We start from the raw sequence: 22095 nt of genomic DNA, 5'->3' as shown, positions 1-22095 counted from the left end.
ACAATCAATTGCAAATCATGGCTGTGATGGAATTCATAGTTTCAAAGCCTGTATTTTTTGAGACACCCTAATTGAAAAGGGAAACCGAAAAAGAAAATCGAAAAGAAAACTGGGCCTCCCAGTTTCTAAGGAAACAACGACTGAAACCGAGGTTGGAAACCAAAACCTCTACGGATCTGGTTGAAAGCATATAGAAGGAACATAGATATACATAAAATAGACATATAACAAGAACACAGATCAATCCAAGCTCTGTAGTAGATGATGATTCCAGCGGCATCATATAGGCAGGCTGAAGAAAACAGAGACTAGATCCAGAAACTGAGAATAAGCAAAGGGTACAGTTGCTGCAGCTGCTTCTTTTACTTGGAGATAACGTTAGTGAATCTACAACATTCAGACCAAGTTGTGGAGGCTCTGCAGACATGTGCCAATTTTGGTGGAGACCATGCTCGTGGAACTCAGGTTGATTGTGCACTGCTGTTGGCTGGGGATCAGACTAGCTCTTACAGAGGAGTTGAAATTCTTTGAAGGACTTTTGTGATTTAGATTGGTGACCTATATGCTGAGCCAATTCGGAAGGTCTGCCTTAGTTGTACCTGCCATTTAATGTGTAATTTATCATTTATAATCAACCACAATTTGCCTGTTAATTCATGTTTAACTCATGTTGCTTCTGGGTATGAGAGTATGGGTGGTTAGCTAAAATAGTATTTAGCATTTGCTTTGTTTGACTATTATATAGTAAAAATTCTTGTGTTTTAAACTGTGGAATCTGGTGGCTTCATTCTTTTAGTAAATAACTGGGATTTTTTTTAAGATAAATTACTGGTCTCTACTGAGATTATAACATGGCAGAAAACTGGTTTTGTCCCATTTTTCAATAAAGAAGAATATCTGGTTACTGTGCAATTAATTTAAGGGTTCCCACTCGTTAAACTTATGTGATCACTTATACTATTAGAAGCTGAACAAATACAAGGATTGTAATAAAAATATATACATAAGTCAAACACAGAAAATACATTATACTTTAATAACAATTGTGTATATTTTAGGATTCATTTACTGTGGGATGCTAAAGTTACACCTAAATTTAAATAGCATCATAGCAAAGTTAAATTCCAACTTCAAGCGTTTAAGTTCAATTAGACTTTTCACAGAACAGGATCTTCATCATCTGACTTCCTTCCTCCATCTCAGTTTTCTCCAGGCACTCTGCAGCACTGCTCGACCCATTAACCACGTGATAGTAAAATTACGCTTGTACCATTCCCTAATCAAAGGAATATGGAAAAAATGACTTACTCATTTAACAACATTCACTATGTTACAAAGTTACACTTAGACAGAAAACTTTGAAATAATTCAATTTTGAGCAATCCTTTCTGCCTTGTAGCACACAAATATTTTTACTTATAATCTGGCAACAATAATAACATCACAATTATGGTGAGGTTAAAATGAACTTTGAACAGAATCACAAACTTTAAATCTATTTTTATTGACCTCTGTTTATTTTCATATGGCTATTGTTCACCTCATCACAATTTACTTTAGGTGGGGCACATGGACAGAAGAAGAAATGGGCTTCTTTACAATTCCTGGTCAGTTTTATCCTTCACTCAAGAATGCAATATTACAATACGATGGAAATGCTCTACTTAAGCAACATGCTTAAGGCTGTCAGATTTATGGAGCAGGTCTCAGTATTGATGGGGTACCTGTAGATTGTGAAGCAATGGGTTATTTATTTATTCTTAATCACTATATGTACACAGCTATAATCACTAAATGATTGATTACAGCAGCCTTATTCCTTATGTCCTGGAATAAATTACTTTTTAATAGTCTATTACACTGCCAATTTATTCTTAGTCCTCTTCATAAACTCAATCCAGCATTTACATTGTTTACACTACTTAAAAATTAATCAGTAAATTTACTTACTTATTGTAGTTCACATGCTTTTTGTAATTTATATCAAGGAACTCCTTATAAAATTCAGCCATCTCTTCTGCACTCAGTGTGTTTTTTCTCCCTGAAAATTTAAAATGACCGATTAAAATCATAAGTACTGTGTAGGTTATATAAGGTTTTGTGGTAAGCTATGAAACTTAATTACCTTGATGAGTAAAAAGGAGACATTTAGCAACTAGAAGCAGAACTGCAAACTAGTTTTTTATTCTTAGCTGGTCATTTTATTAAACACAAGCAAATACATACAAGAAGATAAACTGATTCAATTCACACTATTCCACTTTTAGGTATCAGGACACTTTTTTTTCCAAATAAAAATAGCAAATTAGCAATTTTTCTCTAATTAATCAATTAATTAAAATCATATTCTCAGCAGTCACATTTCAAAGCTGCTGAGTTCTTACAATTTTCTTCTCACATTACTAATTATGAAGAAGGATAAGCATTCTCTTATTTTTGTTATTAATTGAATTTTATTTTAAAGATTACCAAATTCTGTGGTGACCTTGCATTTAGGGGAATCTTTTAACTGCATATTTCAGTTTTACAGGAAGATTTAGATTTTTGTAAAAAAAAAATAAATTTATATAAATCTCGTTCCAAATTGGTGTGTAGCTAACTAGGATTCAGACTTTTCCTAATACCATAAGTATATCAACATGGCCTGGTTGATTTTCCCACATTTTAATTTCTTCCTTCTGGAACATGAACTAGTATTCCCAAGCGCACATCAGCATCTCACATAATGGAAAATTGTGAACATGAACCAGAATTAGGATAATCACTAAAAAAGAACAAAAGGAGGTCAGAAGAAATGTTTTGAGACAGGTTTATTAGAATATACACTGCGTCACTGTAAGTAATTGAGTCAGAAACGGCTACACAATTATTTTTAAAAAGAGTATATATATTTGTATATATTCATGTGTGGATATATATGAATATGAGGAAAGGGCAGAGGAAAGAGATGAGAGTAAATAGATTCAGCTGCACAGCTGGCACAGACATGACACAGAATGACACCTTGTGGCCCAATTTCTGACCCCATGTTCTACCACTCTGGTGCAACACAATGCAAATTAGAGACTTAAATTCATCACATTGCTGGAAAATTAAACAGTTGTCTGCTCTGTAAAACTTATACTTAGTTAAATTTATACTTGACTGAAGTGTCACAATGTGAAAAGGATTATAATATAACTGCTAAATCTCATGTATTTAAAATTTTAAGCTTGATGAAAAATATTTCTAGTGTTTGACAAATTCAATTTAAATGCTATACTTTACTTCGTCCCCATAGATTCGTCTTAAAAAAGTAATTAATTTCAGTTCTTTGTGCCCTGGAGCTCCAATATATTATACCATTGATGATAAAATAGTTATTGGTGTCTGGAATTCCCAACTGATGTGCTAATATCACAAGTGCTGAGTAGAGACACAACATTAATCCACAGAGAGGAAGCACAGAAAAAAATCACTGAAGAGCACCCAAGGACACTCTTTCACACCTCCTAGTGGTCAGCTACAAAATATCACTTGAAAAAGATTTGCAGAGCAGACGGCCAGTGGGAACCCCAAAGAGGAAGCAGGGTATAATATAAAATTTGAAAAATAGATTTTTTTTAAACTGAGGTGAATGGCCAATGTTTCAATGTTGTGCAAAGTTACTGCCTGTTGCCAGACAGCAAAACAAATTCTTGGTATCGGAGTTACTGCAGTCCAAAAGCACATGGACAAGCAAAGTGAGTTACTTCATGTCACAGTCCAACCTTTGCAATACCACAATGTTGCAGATCAGGTATTAGTCCCCTACATATTATCCAATAAGGGTTGTTACAGCCCAGGTTAGGTTCCAATTTTTACGCCAGAAATGCATGAACTGGGTTTACAACTTAACAATCTGCATCAATTCAAATAATCTGAATGTGACTGAAAAATATGGACGTTTACAAATGTGATAAGACATAGCTATGGATTCTTTATCCATCAGTCAGTTAATCCAGCCATGTACAGTACTTTACCTTCACTGATATTATTAATAGTCACTTGGTAGTACAGAACTCGAGTATTGCTGAAAAGAGAGACATGCTGTCAATTTTTCATTTTGTACTCATCAGGACAGGTGCACGAATATCAAAATTTCAAAGGGAACAATAACTTATACTGCATGAGAAAAGTGGTGCTTATTGGTTGACAAGTTGGCTCTGATTGATTGAGACGTTGCCATGGCGAATGCACCCAGGAGCTATTGTGCCCATGCTTTTGTTTATTCAAAAAAGATGCTGTGACTGGACATAAAAACAAAAAATGCTGGAAAAACTCAGCAGGTCTGGCAGCATCTGTGGAGAGAGAAACAGAGCCAACATTTCAAGTCCGTGTGACTCCTCTTCAGAGCTGGACTGTGACTGGACATATTCTTTTTGCCCACAGAGGGCAGGTCCCTGCATATGAATATAGGTAGCTTCCAGCATGTGTAAGTGAGCTAGAACACTCAGGGTTGTTCAGGAAATGCTGCCCAATCATGGAGTCACATCTAATGTTAGACATTATATTCTGAGCTTTGCAAGCATAGGTTGGTTGAGTAGTCAGTACTCTGTCCATCGCGAACAGCCAATGGGACATATTGTTTGATACGATCCGCCAGTCGTTGGGATGTATGGCCTACCTACCTGGCATTACACCGGCACTGAAATTCATATACTGCATTACTCAGGATAGCTTTAATGCACCCTTTTTAGCATCAAGCTTTCATGAAGAGCAAACAGCTCAGGCCCTATTTACAAGATTGCCGATAAGGCCGATCTTGTAGTGCATGAAGCTGTAGGAATTCAAACGCGTATGCTGACCAGTGAAGGTAGGCTTGTGGTAAAGAGTAGCAGACAACCCATTAGTGGATTTCTCAACTAGCATGTTGAGGAAATGGAGCTCATTAGACTGCTCCATTTCAAAGGTGAATTTGAGCATGGATGGAGAGCATTAAGGTGTGTCAGGAAATTCTTATAAGCAGCTGCAGATTCAAATATAGCAAACAAATCATCTATGTATCAGAAATATGCAAGGGTAGGTAGTGAGGGGGCATTCCATCAAAAACACATTTCTCGTGAAAACCAATGAAAATGTTGGGGAGAGCTGGCCCTACATGGGATTTCATGGCAACACAATCTATTTGGGCATACACATTGTCATTAAAATTGAATTCAACTGCGCAAGTTGCTAAATTCATAAGTTGGCAATGCATCTAGATTGCCATATTATAGTGACGCAGCTCAAATGTCTATGGCTTCCTTAAGCAACACATTACTGAATAGGCTCACAATGTCAAATAGGCACATAGACAAGGCATTGCTGTCATGCTGCATTTTCACATGCAGCGTGAATGTCTGGTGACATTGCAAAGTCTCAAGGCCAACCTAGGCATACATATTTGAGAGCTGGGCAAAGGAACTGGAATACTCATCCTTAAAAAGCACAACTATATTGACAAAATGCACACTGTTCTTAATAACACATCAAAATTCATATTCTTTGGATCCACCACCAAGTACGACCTCATAGCCCTGTTCGAAAGCAAGTTACAAAAACTTTTGTTAGACTTGTGTGAGAGTAATGAGCTGCCTTGTGGTGTATATTATAGGATTCGTCCTCATGGTTCACTATGTCCATATATGTACGGGGCTGCCCAAGACACACAAAAGTGATGTCCCATTATGCCCCATCTTATCTATGACTGGTTCTGCTTAACATAAATTGGCCAAATGGTTGAGCGAGTTACTACAACCGGTTCTGAGTGAGTATTCCATATACTCGATGAAGGATTCCTTCACTTTCGTGAAGGCTACACACAACCTGCATATCCACAGATCATTGCTCACTGTGTATTGCACGTACTCACGAATGGGCCAAAGGCCGCCACTTTCAGACCTGAAAAGTGCCCAGTCTACCTCAAAGTTACCCCGGAAGGATAAAATTTCTCAACAGTTTGAGCAAGCTGCTACTATGCAGTGGCAACATGTGTGGCATTTTCCACTAACAGGATGCTACCATCAAGCCAAAAAGACATTCTGCCTACCACACAAATGATTAATGTGGTACATGAATTTCAGTGCCGGTATGATGCCAGGTACATAGGCCGCAGGTCCCATCAACTGGCAGATCGTATCAAACAGCACATCCCTTGGGCTGTTCGCATTAGGCAGAGTATTGACCATACTCAACCAATCCATGCTTGCAAAATTCAGAACATAATGTTTAACGTTAGATGTGATTCCATGATTAGGCAGCATTTTCTGAACAACCCCGAGTGTGCTAATTACACCAACAACCAATTTAAGATTATTAGTCGGGCTTGCAATGTAGCTCACTTACGCTTGCTGGAAGCTACTTATATTCATTTGCAGGTACCTGTTCCCTGCAGGCAAAAGGAATATGTTCAGACATTGCACATTTTTTGAATAAACAAAAGCATGGAGGACAATAGCTCTCTGGTGCATTCACCATTGCAATGTCTCAGCCAATCAGAACTAATTGGTTAGCTAATTGGTGCTAACTAATTAGCACCGTTTTCTCATGCAATATAAACTGTTGTTACCTTTGAAATTTGGCATTCTTGCGTCTGTCCTGATGAGTGCAAGACGAAAAGCTTTGACAGCATCTCTCTTTTTTCAGCAATACTGATATCAGTAAGTTCTATGCACACCCTCTCCCCTCACAGTGGATGTTCTACATAAGGTTGGAGTTCCTCCAACGCAGTTTTAAAACATAACATGGTAACCAGGGATAATTTTAAGACATGCAGAAAACTCAGTGGTTCATACTTCCCTACCAATCAATTCCAAAATATGATAAAACATCCATAACATTCCAAGAAGAATTTCTAAACAACCTCATTTATATATTTTAGAGAAAATGTCTTTTACAATTGGACCACGAATCGAAAAAACCTTTATAGGTACCTAACTGAAATACAAAAATAGAATACAGTTTACTCACCTTCCTCATCTCTTAATCCTATTCCTTTTGCCTTTAAGAGGGAGTGTATGAACTTCTCTTTCTCCTGGCAAGTAATGAATAACATTTTACAAAAAGCAGGCAGACATACAACCTAAAGCTTTTACAAATCTATCCAATTTTGAATTTAACAGTGACGTTCTTCAACATTATTTGCAGATCGGAAGGAAAATATTTAGTATCAAAGGCTGAGGAATCTTCCCCTGTGCAGTCTTATTTTTAGTGCACGTTTTTAAAAATTTGACAAAGATTCTAGGTATGAGTCAAAACACGAGCCTGAAAAAGTCTACAACTAGGGAAAACTATTAGGAAATAGAGATGGTTTAAGTAAGTTATATTTGCATTTGTGTGTGTTAGGAATAAAGTATATCTTTAAGTTTAAGTTCAATTTTTTTCTATTTGTGGGTTAAAAGGTGAAACCTGGGATCTAGTTTCATTTGAGTGGAGGCAGCAAGTCTAAAGCTCTGTTTGTGTACCTGCATTTCTAATGAGTTTTCTATGACTGTTGAAGGAGAGTTAAAGCCAACAAAAGTAGAAAAAAAACTGTGCCATTGCCTAGCAACATGGGGTCCAGAGAGGGAGGACCCACCCACAGACACAGAAACCAAAAGCAGTTTAAGTTCAGTTGGTCATTATGCTGCAAATTGAAGGGAGCAGTTTAAGTCTCTCTCTAGCTGACATTTCCCACAGCAGTCTGCTAGTATAAGTCTAAGAATCTTAGAAGAGTTACTGTAAAGTTAAATTAACAGTGATGTCAAGTGAGTTCTGGATCTCAAGGGAGATGCCAAGTTGTCAGTAGTCTACTGGGAGAGGGAACTGCAGAGAGAGTAGATTTCCCAAAACAACCGAAAGGTCCCAAAGCCAAGGAATGAGACAGAAAGGAGGGGTCCCAAGAAGACCTTCTAGTCAAAGGAAGAACAGGAGTCCGGAAAAGGTCCTGTTCTGTGGAAGTGAAAATAAGGAGCAGAGAGGAATGCTCCAAGCTTCAGGCTTAAAGAGAAGAAAGCTGCAGGAAGCAGATATAAAGTGAGAAAACAGAAGGTCCAAAGAGATAGCTGAAAGTCTGTAACTCTTTACTATGGGCATGTGAAGCAGTGGTGTACTGTTGGCGTAGCTGGCCATTTGAGAGAGCGTGCATGGAAGAAAGCTTGAATGCATGTAGCGATCCAGGAGAAAGGATCATTGGAAGGAGAGTTTGAAACCTTGAAGGTGGACCTTTGCAGAAGGCGCCTGAGAGAAAGCGTCACTTTGGGAGAAGATTCCAAAGCGAGTTCTTAAAGATTGGAGATTGGAAATCCTTGTGTTAAAGATGGAGTTCAGTGAGACTGGTTGGCTCACAGTGTGACAAGCATCTGGGGAGTTGAGGAGCAATCCATAGCACCTGTTTGGAGTGGCATCTGCCGCTTGGTTTCAGAATGCTGTGTCTGACCACAGGTCACCTAGTGGTTCACATGGACTGTGTAATTACTGTGAACATTGGAGTATAAGATAGCTTCACATTCGATTTATACTCCAGGTTTAGCAATGGTGCAAAGCATTTAGCTTCTGTGGAAAATATTTCACTGACTATCTGTATACATTTGCTGAGGCAAAATCCTAGAACAGGGGTTGACAAAAATCATGCCTGATTTTGAGTGGCACTCACTGCTGGTCCAATTAACGGCACAAAAAGTTCTAAATCTAATATTTTGTAATTTCCTTATCCCAAGGAGGTATGTTACATTGTTCCAAAATGTATAGAATTTAAATAGTAAATGCTTGTGTTCTGTTCATTACTGGGATATTTTTAAGTCCCAGTTTGCTGCTTATATAAGTATCACGTAACGTGGAACAGTGCGTGTTTGACATTGTCTATCATAATTTTTTTTCACTGTAAATTGAGGGGTACATTTGACAAAATGCCAGCTCCTAAAAAAGCAAAGTTAGATGTCCGTTCATTTCAGCCTTCTTGGACAGATAAATTTCGATTTATTCAAAAGAAGGTCTGTGCTTTCTGTTTGAAAGTGTTGTTTGTCACACATCAAGTGTTCAACGAGATTTTCAAATGAAGCACAAGAAAACCTTTCTTGACGAAGTGGAATTATGGGCAAAGTTTAGAGATCTGCAGAGTGCACGTTAAGCTACGGTGAGTGATTGTGAGGCCTCTGTTGTGATGAGCTGACCGTCCCTGCCATGGAAATTTAATTGTTTGAAGAAAATTGCATTTGCAATGTTTTCAACATTTGGATTCACATACCTCTGTGAACACATGAAGTCAGTCCTCTGTCCCTCTTGGAGCTGGTTAACAACTGATCACTCAGATGCCTGGGTGCAGCTTAAAGTGTCCAAATATATGTTGGACATTGGAAAACTCAGCAAGGAAAAGCAAAGGCATGGATCACATTAAACTGGTAAAATTTACATTTTAATTTAATTTTAAATGAAGCTTAAACATGTTAAAAACCTTATTTACTTTAAACCGTCTGGTGGGTCCTGGCACTGCTTTAACAGCAGCAATGGTTATTGTCCACACTCAATCCCTTGTTCTTCCTGTCATCAGTGTTCTGTCCTTTCTAACTGTATAACACAAACCATAACAGTCTCTGCTCTATTCTCAGAGGCATGATTTAACACCAGTATCTGTCTGAAGATTACCAAACAGAAAACTGTTCCATTCAGAAAGAGCCATGTTTGTTTTCTCTTTGCACAAATTCTAAACTGTTAAACAGAAAAAAGGCTTAACCCACTGCAATCATCTTTCTATTTACACTTTGCTTCTTAGCTGTTCATCCCCATGGCAACCCCAGGTCACCTGGGCATTTCTTGGAACCTAATGATGTCATAATCAGGAAACCAATTAACTATTTTTCAATATACTCCCCAGCCCACTTTGTTCTTAAAGGGACATCACACAAAAGAAAATATAGGCTTTTCCCAGAACATGGGACATCAAGCTAGTCATGTATACTGACAGACTGATTTGAAAAAGCTGCCAGCCAAGGCAAATGCAAACAGCTGTGGGAATTGGTCCAGTCCAATCAATAGTCTTTTCTATCTAAGCTAAGGTGATGGCAGTGCAGGGGGGTATTTATTGGGAGCAGCCAGGGAAAGTTGAGAACAAAACACTGAGGAAAAAGTGAAAAATATATTGAAATAAACTTAAGCTCCACTTCTGTCAGTGTAATGCAAATACAGTCTTATTGTGCAGTGGTATTTACTATTGGTACAAAGATTGCAAACCTGCTAATCGTGTCTCTTCCTCTGGGGTCAGTGGAAAGAACTGCACAGACCCAGGTGCCCAGCTCTTTTATCAGATTTTCTCATTGCCATAAAAAACTGTCTGAACTGGGTCACTTACCTAATTATATCAACCCCCACCCCCACCCCTGCCCCCAACTTGCGCACACGCCTTGTGTATTTCCCTGTGCCCTCTCGGCGACTCTATCCCAAGGAATCCTAGGTGCAGTGTGTGCAGTGGAATTACTTGCGCTGGGGCTGTTCTTTGGTTTTGGTAGCATAGAAGTGGATTGCTATACTTAGAAGAGGGGAGACGAAATAACAAGATTTGGGTCATTGGTACATTAATTTTTGTCAGTAAGGTGAAGGGGAGGGTCCCAGCATCCCAGATCTGGTAGTACTGGTTTATAACTTCCTAAAAAATACCTGGTCTGCATTCATTAAATGTGGTTTTTGCAATTGATTGTTCAAAGCATATCTCTATGCTGTGTACCTGTGTACATGCAACTTAATTATTTAATTCTGCATGGAAAGAGAATATTGCGATGTCATGAGGCAGAAAAAAATAGAATTCCCACAGAAGCGGACAGAGTAAAACACATTTACAGGTTCCCAAATTAAAATTTCTAATTTTTTATGCTGTACCAGCAACTATTAGGGTGGTGTCAATATTGGGAAGTAAGTCATTAAATTCTTATCAGAACAAAATAATAAATTCAATTTTCAAGTTTTAATAGTTCAAGTTCTTCCTTCATCTTTTTTAATGGACTGCAATAGTGGCACAATAATTATTTATCTACATTGGAAGAACATGGCAAAATTGAGACAAGATTAAACAGAATCATATCAATTTACAGGTTCTAAGACTTAAAATTCTTTCCTAGTTTGTGTTATGCAGCAACTGCGATGGCAACATGTTAGTTAATTATGTGCATTGCTGAAATATCAGGAATTGAGGAATGTGGGGCATCAAAACATATGACCATAAATATATTGTAAATGCATTATTTTAGATCAGCCTGTAACTATTTTAAAATAACTTTAACTTTGTTGTAGTGCAGAAAACAGCTCAGGTCAACAAACAGAAATAGGAATGTGAAAGAAAGTTGGCAGTGCCACCTATAGTCGAAAGAATGGAGTGACAAATGAAATTTTATAGCATTACCCATTCAATATAGTTAAGTATTAGTGTCACATTGTGAGACAAAATAATGACACAGGAAGTAAGTATGACCAGAAATGTGTTTGCAGTCAAAAGATTTTTAATATTAGAAATTAATTAGGTAGTTCTGCGTATGGTGAGTATAGCTTCAGATATTCCTAATGTAAGAATGATTATTTACCAAATATTTGGTGCTGTAGTTCACAATGCAAAATCTACATTTTAAAAAAATATTAAGGGCAAACAAATTAGAAGAGAACGTCAGTTTATTTGAGTGCAATCTAACACGTCCCTAAGCTGTAACTGGTGTACCCGGAGAGTGAATGGATTACCCAATACAACTACCCCAATTTCAAGTAGCTTTTCAGACTCCAATTGCATCTCCTCTGGGCTGAAACCTACAATAATATTAATTTATTTGTCACAATTAAATTATCTCCAATGGCAGAGCAAACCTGACTTAGTGGTAGCATACGGCCTCCTAGTAACAAGGTGCAGGGTTCAAACGGCAAGTGGAAATACAAACGTAAGAAATCAGAGCACCTGCTCTGAATTCTGGGTTGACATCCAGCAGGATATTCCCAGTGGTTGTGTGTGAATTGTGGGAGACAACAAACCCCTCTCCCCATCCACCATTCCCAAATCAGCTGATATAAAGATGTCCATGTGAATTCTTCCACCACTTTGCACTATCCTCCAAGGAAAGTGTGTAAGGATATAAACATAACGACAACCTTCAATGGCTTTTCTTCATGGCTACTCTGGCATGGCCCAAATTCCCATGCTGGGTCCCCTCTTAAATTATATACAATTCGTTGACAAAACATACAGAAGCATGCTGATCAACTTTACTTCAATTTTTTCTTTTTAAGTTCTTTATACTTCATTGCTAAAAATTATAAAAATATTCTAAAAATGTTATTTTATAAGTAGAACAATTGCAAGTTCTACCTGAGCTGATCAAATCCTTTGCTCCTTATAATACTAAATTGAGCACACGATGCCCAATAGAGTTTAGAATAATGAAGGGTGATCTTATTGAAATATACAAGATCTTGAGGGGATTTGATAGGGTGGATTCCAGGAGGATGTCTCTTCTCATGAGAGAGACTAGAACTAGAGTACAGAGTTTAAAAATAAGAGGTCTCCCTTTTAAGATGGAGATGAAGAGATTTTTGTTTTCTCTCAGAGGGTCATACGCTTGTGGAATTCTCTTTCCCCCAAAGACAGTGAAAGCTGGGTCATTGAACTTATTCAAGGCTGAGTCAAATTTTTGACAGACCGGGGAGTCAAGAGTTATTGGGGGAGGGTGGGAGGTGGGGGGCAGACAGGAAAGCGAGTTGAGACCACAATCAGACCAGAGATGATCTTATTGAATGGCGGAGCAGGCTTGAAGGGCCAAAAGACCTATTCCTGCTCTTAATACCTTTGTTCCTATGTTCTAACTTTTTGTGGTTTGACTAATCTATGCTGATTTCTCAGATCATAGGTTACTATTAATATCAAGGAATATAAAATAAAATAGTAAAATATTTTACAGGCACATCAATAACAAAAAAGGCTATGATGGGAATTGGACCATTGAGGGATAAACAGGATAACATGCAGACATGATATTGAATGATGAAAAGAACAATGATATAAGTGCATTTGAAACAAAAGAAAGGATTCACTGAATAAACTAAACAAAGAGGATAAAATTCCTGGTCCGGTTGGATTGCATCCACGTATTTAAAAAGAATCGAGGGAAGAGGTAGCAGAGGCATTTCTACACATATTTAATAATTTGTTAGAAAAAGGTGTAGTGCCAGAGGACTGACAGATAGCTAACGTAATTATTCTATTTAAGACGGTGGACAGAACGTGCCTAGGGAATTATCAACCAGTCAGCTTAACATCGGTGGCAGAAAAAAATAATGGAATCCCTACTAAAGGAGAGTGGGCAATATCTAGAAGCAAGAAACACGGGGCCGTAACTTCCAACTAGCATCGGAAAGAGATGGCCCGCAGGAGTTAGAAGAAATAAATACATACTTTCCTGACCTTGAAAATTACACTGTCCCTTCTGATCTCCGGAGCTGTTTGGTGGCCTGCATTGAAAGACTCCTCACAGGCTCCAGCAAAGTGCACCTCCGGCAGATGCAAGGAAGCCAGGCCCTCTTTTTTACGGCACTAGCTACCGTAAAGCATGTAAATTTAAAGGGCCAGTGAGACTGACAGGCCAGGGAGAAGTTAAGTGTCTAAGGTAAGTGGAGAGGATTTGGAGGGGGTGTTTGGAAGTTGGGGGCAGTCGGATGTTGGGGGATTGGGGGAGGGTCGGGGGTGAGGGGGCCGGAGGTTGGGTGTGGGGGGGTTTGGAGGTCGGGGTTATTGGAGATCTGGGATTTTTTTTTTTGGGGGGGGGGGGGGGGGGGTTGGTCGGGGAAGGTCAGGGGTAGGTGTGGTGGGGGTGGGAGGGTCAGAGGTCCGGTGTGTGGGTGGGGATTGTTGGAGGTCGGGCATGTGGGTGAGAGGGTCAGAGGTTAGGGGTCAAGTGAGGTGGGTCAGAGGTCTGGTGGGGTTGGGAGCGCAGGAGATTCGGGGCGGCGGGTGGGGTGGTCGGCTGGGAGGTTTGGGGCAGTGGGGGGTGGTGGGCGGGGGAAGTTTGGGTAGGTGGGGGTCGCGGCCGGGTGGGAGGGTAAGGGTTGGCTGGGTGGGAGGGTCGATGGTGTGGTGGGTGGGAGGGTCAGGGCGGCGGAGGCCGCATGCGGGTCAGCATGGCTGGGAGGGGGGGTGCGCGCGGGTGGGTGTTTGGGAGGGTTGGGGTGGTGGATGGGAAGGTCAGGGTTGGAGAGGAGCAAGTGGGAAGGTAGGAAATCAGGATTTTGAATGTCGGGGGGGAGGGATCAGATGTCAGGGGTGTTGTATCACCGGTGGGGGGGTCAGACCAGACATCAGGTAGGAGGAGGGAGGTCAGAGGTTAGGGGACGTGGTGGGGTTGAAAGTCGGGGGATGTTGGAGGTAAGGGGTGTGGGGGGAAACCTTGTGGGGGGCGGTCGGTGGAGTGGGGGAAGTCCCATGGCAGTTGGTCTGGGTGTTTACATTAATTACCCAGAAGGTGGAAGAGGTTTTAATTCTTCTAACCTTTTCTGGATAACCATTGATGTAACCGTGGCGGAACTATCCAAAATTTGCGATTTAAATCGCATTTTTGGATGGTTCCTAGTGCAGAACAATAGTCCAGAGGAAGTGTGCACTTCTGGACAATTGCCATGCAAATCCTTACCTGGGAACCTCCATGATGGAATCCCCAGCATTATCTTTCGGATACCCCCCAAGAGAGCGCGAGAGAGAGAGTGCCCAAGAGAGAGAGCACCCGAGAGAGAGAGAGCGAGCGCGAGAAAATTAATTTCAGCACAGATAAATGTGAGGTAGAAGTGGTACAGTGTCTCAAATCTGGCTATCCAAAATTGGATGTGTGCTGCATTGGCACACCAGACTAGTTATTGTTTTTGCGCACCAGTCTTTTTCCCACGCTCCAAGCAACCGTTGATCCCACATGACCCAATCCGCCCAATCTGTACTTTGAATCTAGCACAGCGCGCAAGTTAGCCTTACTTACCTTATTTTTTTTTTCAAACATTATTTTTTCATTATTATGTAATTTTTAAAAACTTTAATAAAAAGAAACTTAATCACGATTTCATGTGTCTCCTATGAATTGAATTAAGGTTCTGATTTTTTCTCCAGAAACCAGCAAGATCCGAAACCCAGCACAGAGAAAGGAATAGAAGATTATAATGTTAGCTTTAGATGAGAAAGATAGGAGGAGGCTCGAGTGGAACATAAACACCAGCACGGACTGGTTGAGCTGAATGGCCTGTTTCATTGCCGTCTGTCCTATGTAAATAATACAAAGAAAGACTGGTTGCATCTTGTGACTTAAAAAAATCAGAAATTCTTGCCATTAAAAGCATTCTAATAAATGCAAGCTTAAACAACTCATAAAACCCACCTGGTTGAAAGTTATGTTCTGGTTGGACCAAAATTTTTGATTCCAATTTTGTGTGTCTATCCTTAACTTCCTCAGCTGCTGTTCCAGTTTGGATTCATTCTTGAGTGAATAAAACTTTATAGGTCTTAGGTTTGAAAATCTATCTGGGGGGCCAACCCAGTCACGGTGCGAGTCTGCAGGAGGCTGAAAATTTGAAATCTGAAAAAGAATTAGTTCAGATTAGGTAATAAAGAATTAGCATTTCTCTTAAAATTACAGAATTAAAACAGCTCAGACTGTAAGACCACATTTGTACAGCCATTGAAGCCACAATACACATTTCATGAATGTTTGTCTGAAAAATGACAGATCTTTAATACACACTTGAATATGTGGGTACATGTGGATACCAGAGGTTAAGAATAGGAGGTGTACAGAGCTAAGTATTTACCAATAGCATAAACTCCAGAACTTTTCCACCATGCTGAATATAAGAACTTTGCCAAGCAAAAATTCAAGCTGAAATCAGTAAGAATGAGCTCTTGTGACACTGTTGTGGAAGATCACAGATGAATTGATTTTTCTTTGCCATGTGGAAGCAGAATGGTGACAGTTTTCATGGAGTGTAGACAAGCCAAGGTCATGGACAATTATTTAGTGTTTTTTTGTTGAAATTGGAACAGCTTAAATATATTAGCAATTACTAATAACTCTCCAACAATGCTTTCAGAGTAGTAGTATGACAAAAAAATATATATTTTAATATAGCCTGGTAGATTCAACAACAATGTACTGAAATTTGAATTAGAAGGCTTCAAGTGTATTTAACTTAAACTGGCATGTGAATTTGGGCTGAGCCTGAAGTGGTGACAGCAAACCGATGCAGCACTTTGGAGGCACCACATCCAGATAGAAAAGAAATGAAATAAAAATAAAACATGTTTTAAAAATATAAAAATATTCATTGTACTTAATTTGTAATGAGATCAGGTCATGCCAGAACATGATCAGATAAAGATTGAATGTTGATTGGTTCAACCCCATTGGTTCAACCCATGCATGGAGTGGAGGAGAGGTGAGTGTAGACTGGGAATACTGCATTCAACAACCTGGTCTGTTTATATTTTGGGTCGTAACTTCCTTGGAGCGGCAATCAGCGTCAAATTGCCACTCATGCCTGATTACTCACGTGAATATTTTTCCGAATCTGTCTCGCCCAACCTTCTGACTCAGGCCAGGCGAGAACCAGGCAGTGCAGCGCACCCTCGAGGCCCAGCATCGAAGTGCAGGAGAGTTGAAGTGAAGGAGACCACGCCCCCCTTTTTTACAGCGCCCGAGGGGGGGGGGGGGGGGGGGGGGTGTGTGTGTGTGTGTGTGTGTGTGTATGTGTGCGTGCGTGCATGCGTGTGTGTGTGTATGTGTGCGTGCGTATGTGTGTGTGTGTGTGTGCGTGCATGTATGTGCGTGTGCGTATGTGCGTGTGCGTATGTGCGTGTGTCTTGGGTCCAATTGGGCCTCAGGGGAGGGGGCAGGTAGGTCTCGGAGAATGAGTCTCGGGTTGAGTCGTGCCGAGCGAGTTGAGGAATCCCGTGGGGGTGGGTGTGGGGTGTGTAGGACAGAGACCCCTGGAGGGGTGGAGGGTCCTGTGGGGGACGGGGCAGACCTGTGGAGGGTCGGTCTGGGTCTGTACAATAGTTGCCCAGAAGTTAGAAGTGATTTCAATCCTTCTAACTTTTTCTGAGTAATTATTGGTGTAAGCCAGTCGGAACCATCCAAAGTTTGCAATTTAAATCATGTTTTCAGATGGTTCCCAGTGCAGGGCAATTGTCCAGAGGAAATTTGCATTTCTGGGCAATTGCCGTGCAAACCTTACCTGGGAACTTCTGAAGGGGATTCCCCAGCGCATCTCTGGGACACCCCCACTCCCCAAATCTGACGCTGGGGAGCTCAGAAGTTACGGCTTCCATCCAAGCAAAGATAAGAATTTGACTGCTGAACTGTAAAGTTGCAGTCTGTACAATCTATGAATAAATTTTAAGACATCAAAATATTACAATGTGTAGTAGTTGAATAAAGTGGCTCTGCAAATATAGAAATATAAATTGATTCTGTTGCACACAAATGTTAATACAATGAAGTCACATATATTACTCAAATATGCCATATTGCTAATTAACTTTACTAGTTTTCTTGTTTTACTGTCTTGAAACCAAATTAGCCTGAATAAAATGGGTGGGAAAACAACAAGCAGTGCTTATCAGGAGGCATATTAATTACTCAGAAAATGCAAACAATGCAATTTATTAGAACTGAAAAAGTGAGGGCATCTTGACCCACCAGTTAGAAGACACATTAAACAACTTTATACTAAGCACCATATGTCACACTAATGACTTCATGTGCTCTGTCAGTGCACAATCACACAATTTTTACAGAATTGAAGGAATTGAACCCATCATGTCTGCACCAGTTCTCTGAATGAGCAATTCATCAGTGCCATTTTCCCGCCTTCCCCCTGTAACCCTGCACATTCTTCCTTTTCAGCGAACAGTCTAATTCCTTTTTGAATGCTTCGATTGAGCCTGCCTCCATCACACTCTCTGGCAGTGCATTCCAAACCTTAACCACTCGCTTAGTGAAAAGGTTTTTTTCTCATATCGCTTTTGCTTCTCTTGCCAATTACTTCAAGTCTGTCCCATTCTCTTTCTCAAACCTTTCGTGGGCAGGACAGTTTCTCCCTATTTACTCAATTCCAACCCCTCATGATTTTGAATACCTCTTATCAAATCTCCTCTCAGCCTTCTTTTCTCCGAGGAAAACAGTCCTAATTTCTTCAATCTAAGTTCATTCCTGGTACCATTCTCGTGAATCTTTTCTGCACTCTCTTCAACGCATTCGCATCCTTCTTGAAGTGTGGCGCCCAGAACTGGATGTGATACTTCAGTTGAGGCCAAACCAGTGTCTTAAACAAGTTCAACGTAACCTCCTTGCTCTCATACTCCATATCCCCATTGACAAAGCCTACAATACTATATGCTTTATTAACCACTCTCTCAACCTGTCCTGCCACCTTCAATGATTTATGCACATAGACAACCTGCTCCTGCATCCCATTTAGAATTCCTACTAAAATAAATCACTTCACATTCCTCTATATTGAACGTCATCTGTCACCTGTCTGCCCATTCCACCAACTTGTCTGTCCTTTTGAAGTTCTACACTATCCTCCTCACAGTTCCCAATGCTTCCAAGTTTAAAATCATTCACAAATTTTGAAATGGTGCCATGCACACCAAGGTCTAGGTTATTAATATATATCAGGGAAAGCAAGGGTCCCAAGACTGACCCTGGGGAACTCCACTGCAAACCTTCCTCCAGCCCGAAAAACATACATTAACTGTTTCCTATCACTCAGCTAATTTTTGTATCCATGTTGCTACTGTCCCTTTTATTCCATGAGCTGGAGCTTTGTTCACAAGTCTGTTGTATGGCCATGTATCAAAATGCCTTTTGGAAGTCCATGTACACCACATCAACAGCACTGCCCTCATTAACCCCCTCTGCTACCTCTTCAAAAAAACTCCAGCAAGTTAGTTAAACATGACTTTCTCTTAAGGAATCCATGCTAACTTTCCTTTATTAACCCACATTTGTCCATATGACTATTAATTTTGCCCTGAACTATTGTTTCTTGAAGTTTCCCTACCACTGAAGTTAAACTGACTGGCCTGTAGTTGCTGGGCTTATCTTTACAGCCTCTGTTCAACAAGGGTGCAATGTTTCTAATTCTCCAATCTTGTGGCATCAGTCCTGAGTTTAAAGGAGACTGAAAAATTATGGCCAGTGCCTCTGCAATTTCTACTGTCACTTATCTCAGTATCCTTAGATGCATCTCATCTGGTCTGGTACCTTAACAGCTCTGAATAGAACTCCGAGTACAGACAGCCTATCCAATATCCCCTCATCAATTTTAAACCCTTCTAGTGTCTGAATTACCTCCCCTTGCACTATGGCCTGGATAGCATCTTCCTCCTTTGTGAAGACAGGTGCGAGATATTCATTAAATACTGCAAGTCTTTCATAGCCCATGGAATTTTTAAAAAGTCAAATAAAATAACTTTGCTAAGATATTAATAAGGTCCTATTTCCTTCCTTCAGACCAAGGCAAGTCCAATGGTCTGCAAATAAATAGTAAACACTATTTACCACTAAAAACAATGTGGCAAACTAACTAAATGTTGAAGCCCAATTCATCATTCAAACTGTTAAATTTGCTTTCTGCCCCCTCAAGAATCTTCTGGAAAAAGAAAGACTTGCATTTACACAGCACTCTTCATGACCTCAGGATGTCCCAAAGAGCTTTACGGCCAGTGAAATACAATCAACTCCCATCATTCACCACCCCCTTTATCGCAAATTTGTTTACCCACGCGATTGTGTACGTACACCAAATTGCAGTTTATGTCTCCAAAACGTCACTCATCCGCAATTTAGAATGTTGAACTCTCACCTTTCCAACATCTTCCCCATGTAGAAAGCGCGCACTGTGCATGTGGCATCTCTGTGCATGCTCAAGTTCAGTTTGAAATTTTACCCATCACAAGATTTCGCATGAACTGAGCCCCCACAAACAACGGGGGTTGACTGTACTTTTGAAGTGTAGTCGCTTACATAATATAGGAAATGGGGCAGCCAATTTGTGCACAATAAGCTCTCACAAACAGCAATCTGTTTTAGTAACGTTGACTGAGGGATAAATATTAGTCAGGACACCAGGGATAACTCCTCTCTTGTCATGGGATCACATGAGGGGGCAGATGGGGCCTCAGTTTAATGTCTCATCCAAATGCAAGGCAATGATCATGTCCAACAAGAAAGAAAGGCTTAACCACTGTCCCTTGACATTCAGTCACATTATCATTGAATCTCCCAATGTCAACATCTTGGGGAGTCACTTTTGAGTCAGGATGCAAGTCAGTTGTTGTGGAATACCCAGCCTCTGACCTGCCCTTGTAGCCACAATATGTATGCAGCTAATCCAGTTAAGTTTCTGGTCAAAAGTGGCTCCCCAATGTCTTGCTACTATCTATAAGATATAAGTCAGGAGTTTGATAGAATACTTTACACTTCCAAGGATGAATGTCACTACAACACTAAAAGTTCAACACCATCCAGGAGAAAGAAGTCTGCTTGATTGCTATCCCATCCACCACCTTAAACATTCACTCCCTCCCATCTACAAGATGTACTGCAGTAACTCTCCAAGGCTTCTTTGACAACCACTCCCAAACACACAAACCCTACCATCTAGGAAAACAAGGGCAGCAAGTGTATGTGAGACACCGCCTGCAAATTCCCCTCCAAGTCACACACCATCCTGACTTGGAACCGTATTGCCATTCCTTCAGTATCATCAGGTCAAAAATCCTAGAACTCTCTACTTATCGCCACTGTGGTCTTCACCTCACGATTACAACAGTTCAAAGAAGGTGGCAAAGCACCACCTTCTCAAATGCAATTAGTGATGCTGGCCTTGCCAACCATGTCCACATCCAGTCAATGAATTAAAACACTCCCATGGTGTTGGGCAAGCTCTTAAGTATGCTGCACAGATAAACTATGCATAAATGTATGTAAATCAAAAAGGACATTTTATAGTACACAAGGGCAACTAAATGCAAACACAGGGAGGAGCACTGTTTCATCGCAAGTACGGTAAGCCACGCAATAAAATGGCAATTATGATGCAGTTTGTCATTCTTTACATTCGTTGTAAATCAAAGTGATCAAAGAAGTATTTTTGATCAACAAAACGGATTAAGCTGCATTTTATCACTGGCATCATGTACGAAATGTTTTATGCTGCTGCATCAAGGTTCTTGATTGGTATGGGGATCAAAGGTTAAGGGGCGAAGGCGGGAGAATGGGGTTGAGAAACTTATCAGCCATGATTGAATGGCAGAGCAGACTCGATTGGCCGAATGGCCTAATTTCTGCTCCTATGTCTTATGGTCGATCCAGAACAGGGAAGGTACAGTTACGGCATTTAACGTGACACCATGAGATGGTGAAGTGTGTGTATGAATCTGCCAACCAATGAAGCTATACTGTAACGAAAACTTTTCTATGCTGTCCACTTCTGGCAGTGCTGCTCAGCATCTGACACACCTTTGGGTTAGTAACTTAAATCTACATTAACACAGTTTGTGAAGGAAAATATAAAGGCGATACAATATTTTATTCAATTTTGATCTATCTTAAGTAGAACGGAGCAGATCCCAGGGGCTAATAAACTTCAAACGACCTGGAGGGAGTTCACATTACTGGAGGTGGGAAGGTTTCTCATTTACCTCGGCACTATTTTCACTTGGATCAGCGGCACTATTCGAGATTTGACAGCATCTTCCTGACAACACTGCGCATTTCTCCGCTTCAGCTCCTTTTCCCCGAGTACTGTGCAACACTCTTCCCCACAACAGTTTTCCGACGCATGGAAGCCCAACCCGAGAACTGCAGCGCATCGCTAAACGGAAAAAAGCCTTTGCCGCGTCCCGGCCGTCACAGTTTACGGCAGTGAGGCAACCGACATCACTTCCGAATATAAAAGCAAAATACTGCAGATGCTGGAAATCTGAAACAAAAACAAAAAGAAAAATTGCTGGACACACTCAGCAGGTCTGACAGCACCTGTGGAGAGAAAGACAGAGTTAACGTTTCGAGTCCGTATGACTCTGCTTCACGACATCACTTCCTGTCG

The 22095-nt window shown here is 40.4% G+C and overlaps 1 protein-coding gene across 2 annotated transcripts; it reads right to left on the bottom strand.

Moving 5' to 3' along the window:
• Positions 1–1015: 1015 nt before the first annotated feature.
• On the bottom strand, positions 1016–22091 carry coa8 (cytochrome c oxidase assembly factor 8). 2 transcript variants are annotated; one of them, XM_078562484.1, is made up of 5 exons: positions 21689–22091; positions 15360–15557; positions 6970–7033; positions 1951–2041; positions 1016–1276 (listed from the first exon to the last, which is right to left on the bottom strand). In XM_078562484.1, the coding sequence occupies exons 1-5, from the start codon at positions 21857–21859 to the stop codon at positions 1177–1179; spliced, it is 624 nt and encodes a 207-aa protein (XP_078418610.1). In that variant the 5' UTR covers positions 21860–22091; the 3' UTR covers positions 1016–1176. The 2 variants fall into 2 exon arrangements, with proteins under 2 accessions (XP_078418610.1, XP_078418611.1); XM_078562485.1 differs by lacking the exon at positions 1016–1276 and adding an exon at positions 1327–1724 and having other exon boundaries at positions 21689–22040.
• Between the last annotated feature and the right edge of the window lie 4 nt (positions 22092–22095).

The sequence above is a fragment of the Cetorhinus maximus genome, chromosome 18 (genome assembly GCF_964194155.1).
Source record: "Cetorhinus maximus chromosome 18, sCetMax3.hap1.1, whole genome shotgun sequence".
In the NCBI taxonomy this organism is placed as follows: Eukaryota; Metazoa; Chordata; class Chondrichthyes; order Lamniformes; family Cetorhinidae; genus Cetorhinus; species Cetorhinus maximus.
The sequence above is the reverse complement of the archived record's forward strand: the minus strand, read 5'-3'. Positions and strand labels throughout refer to the sequence as shown.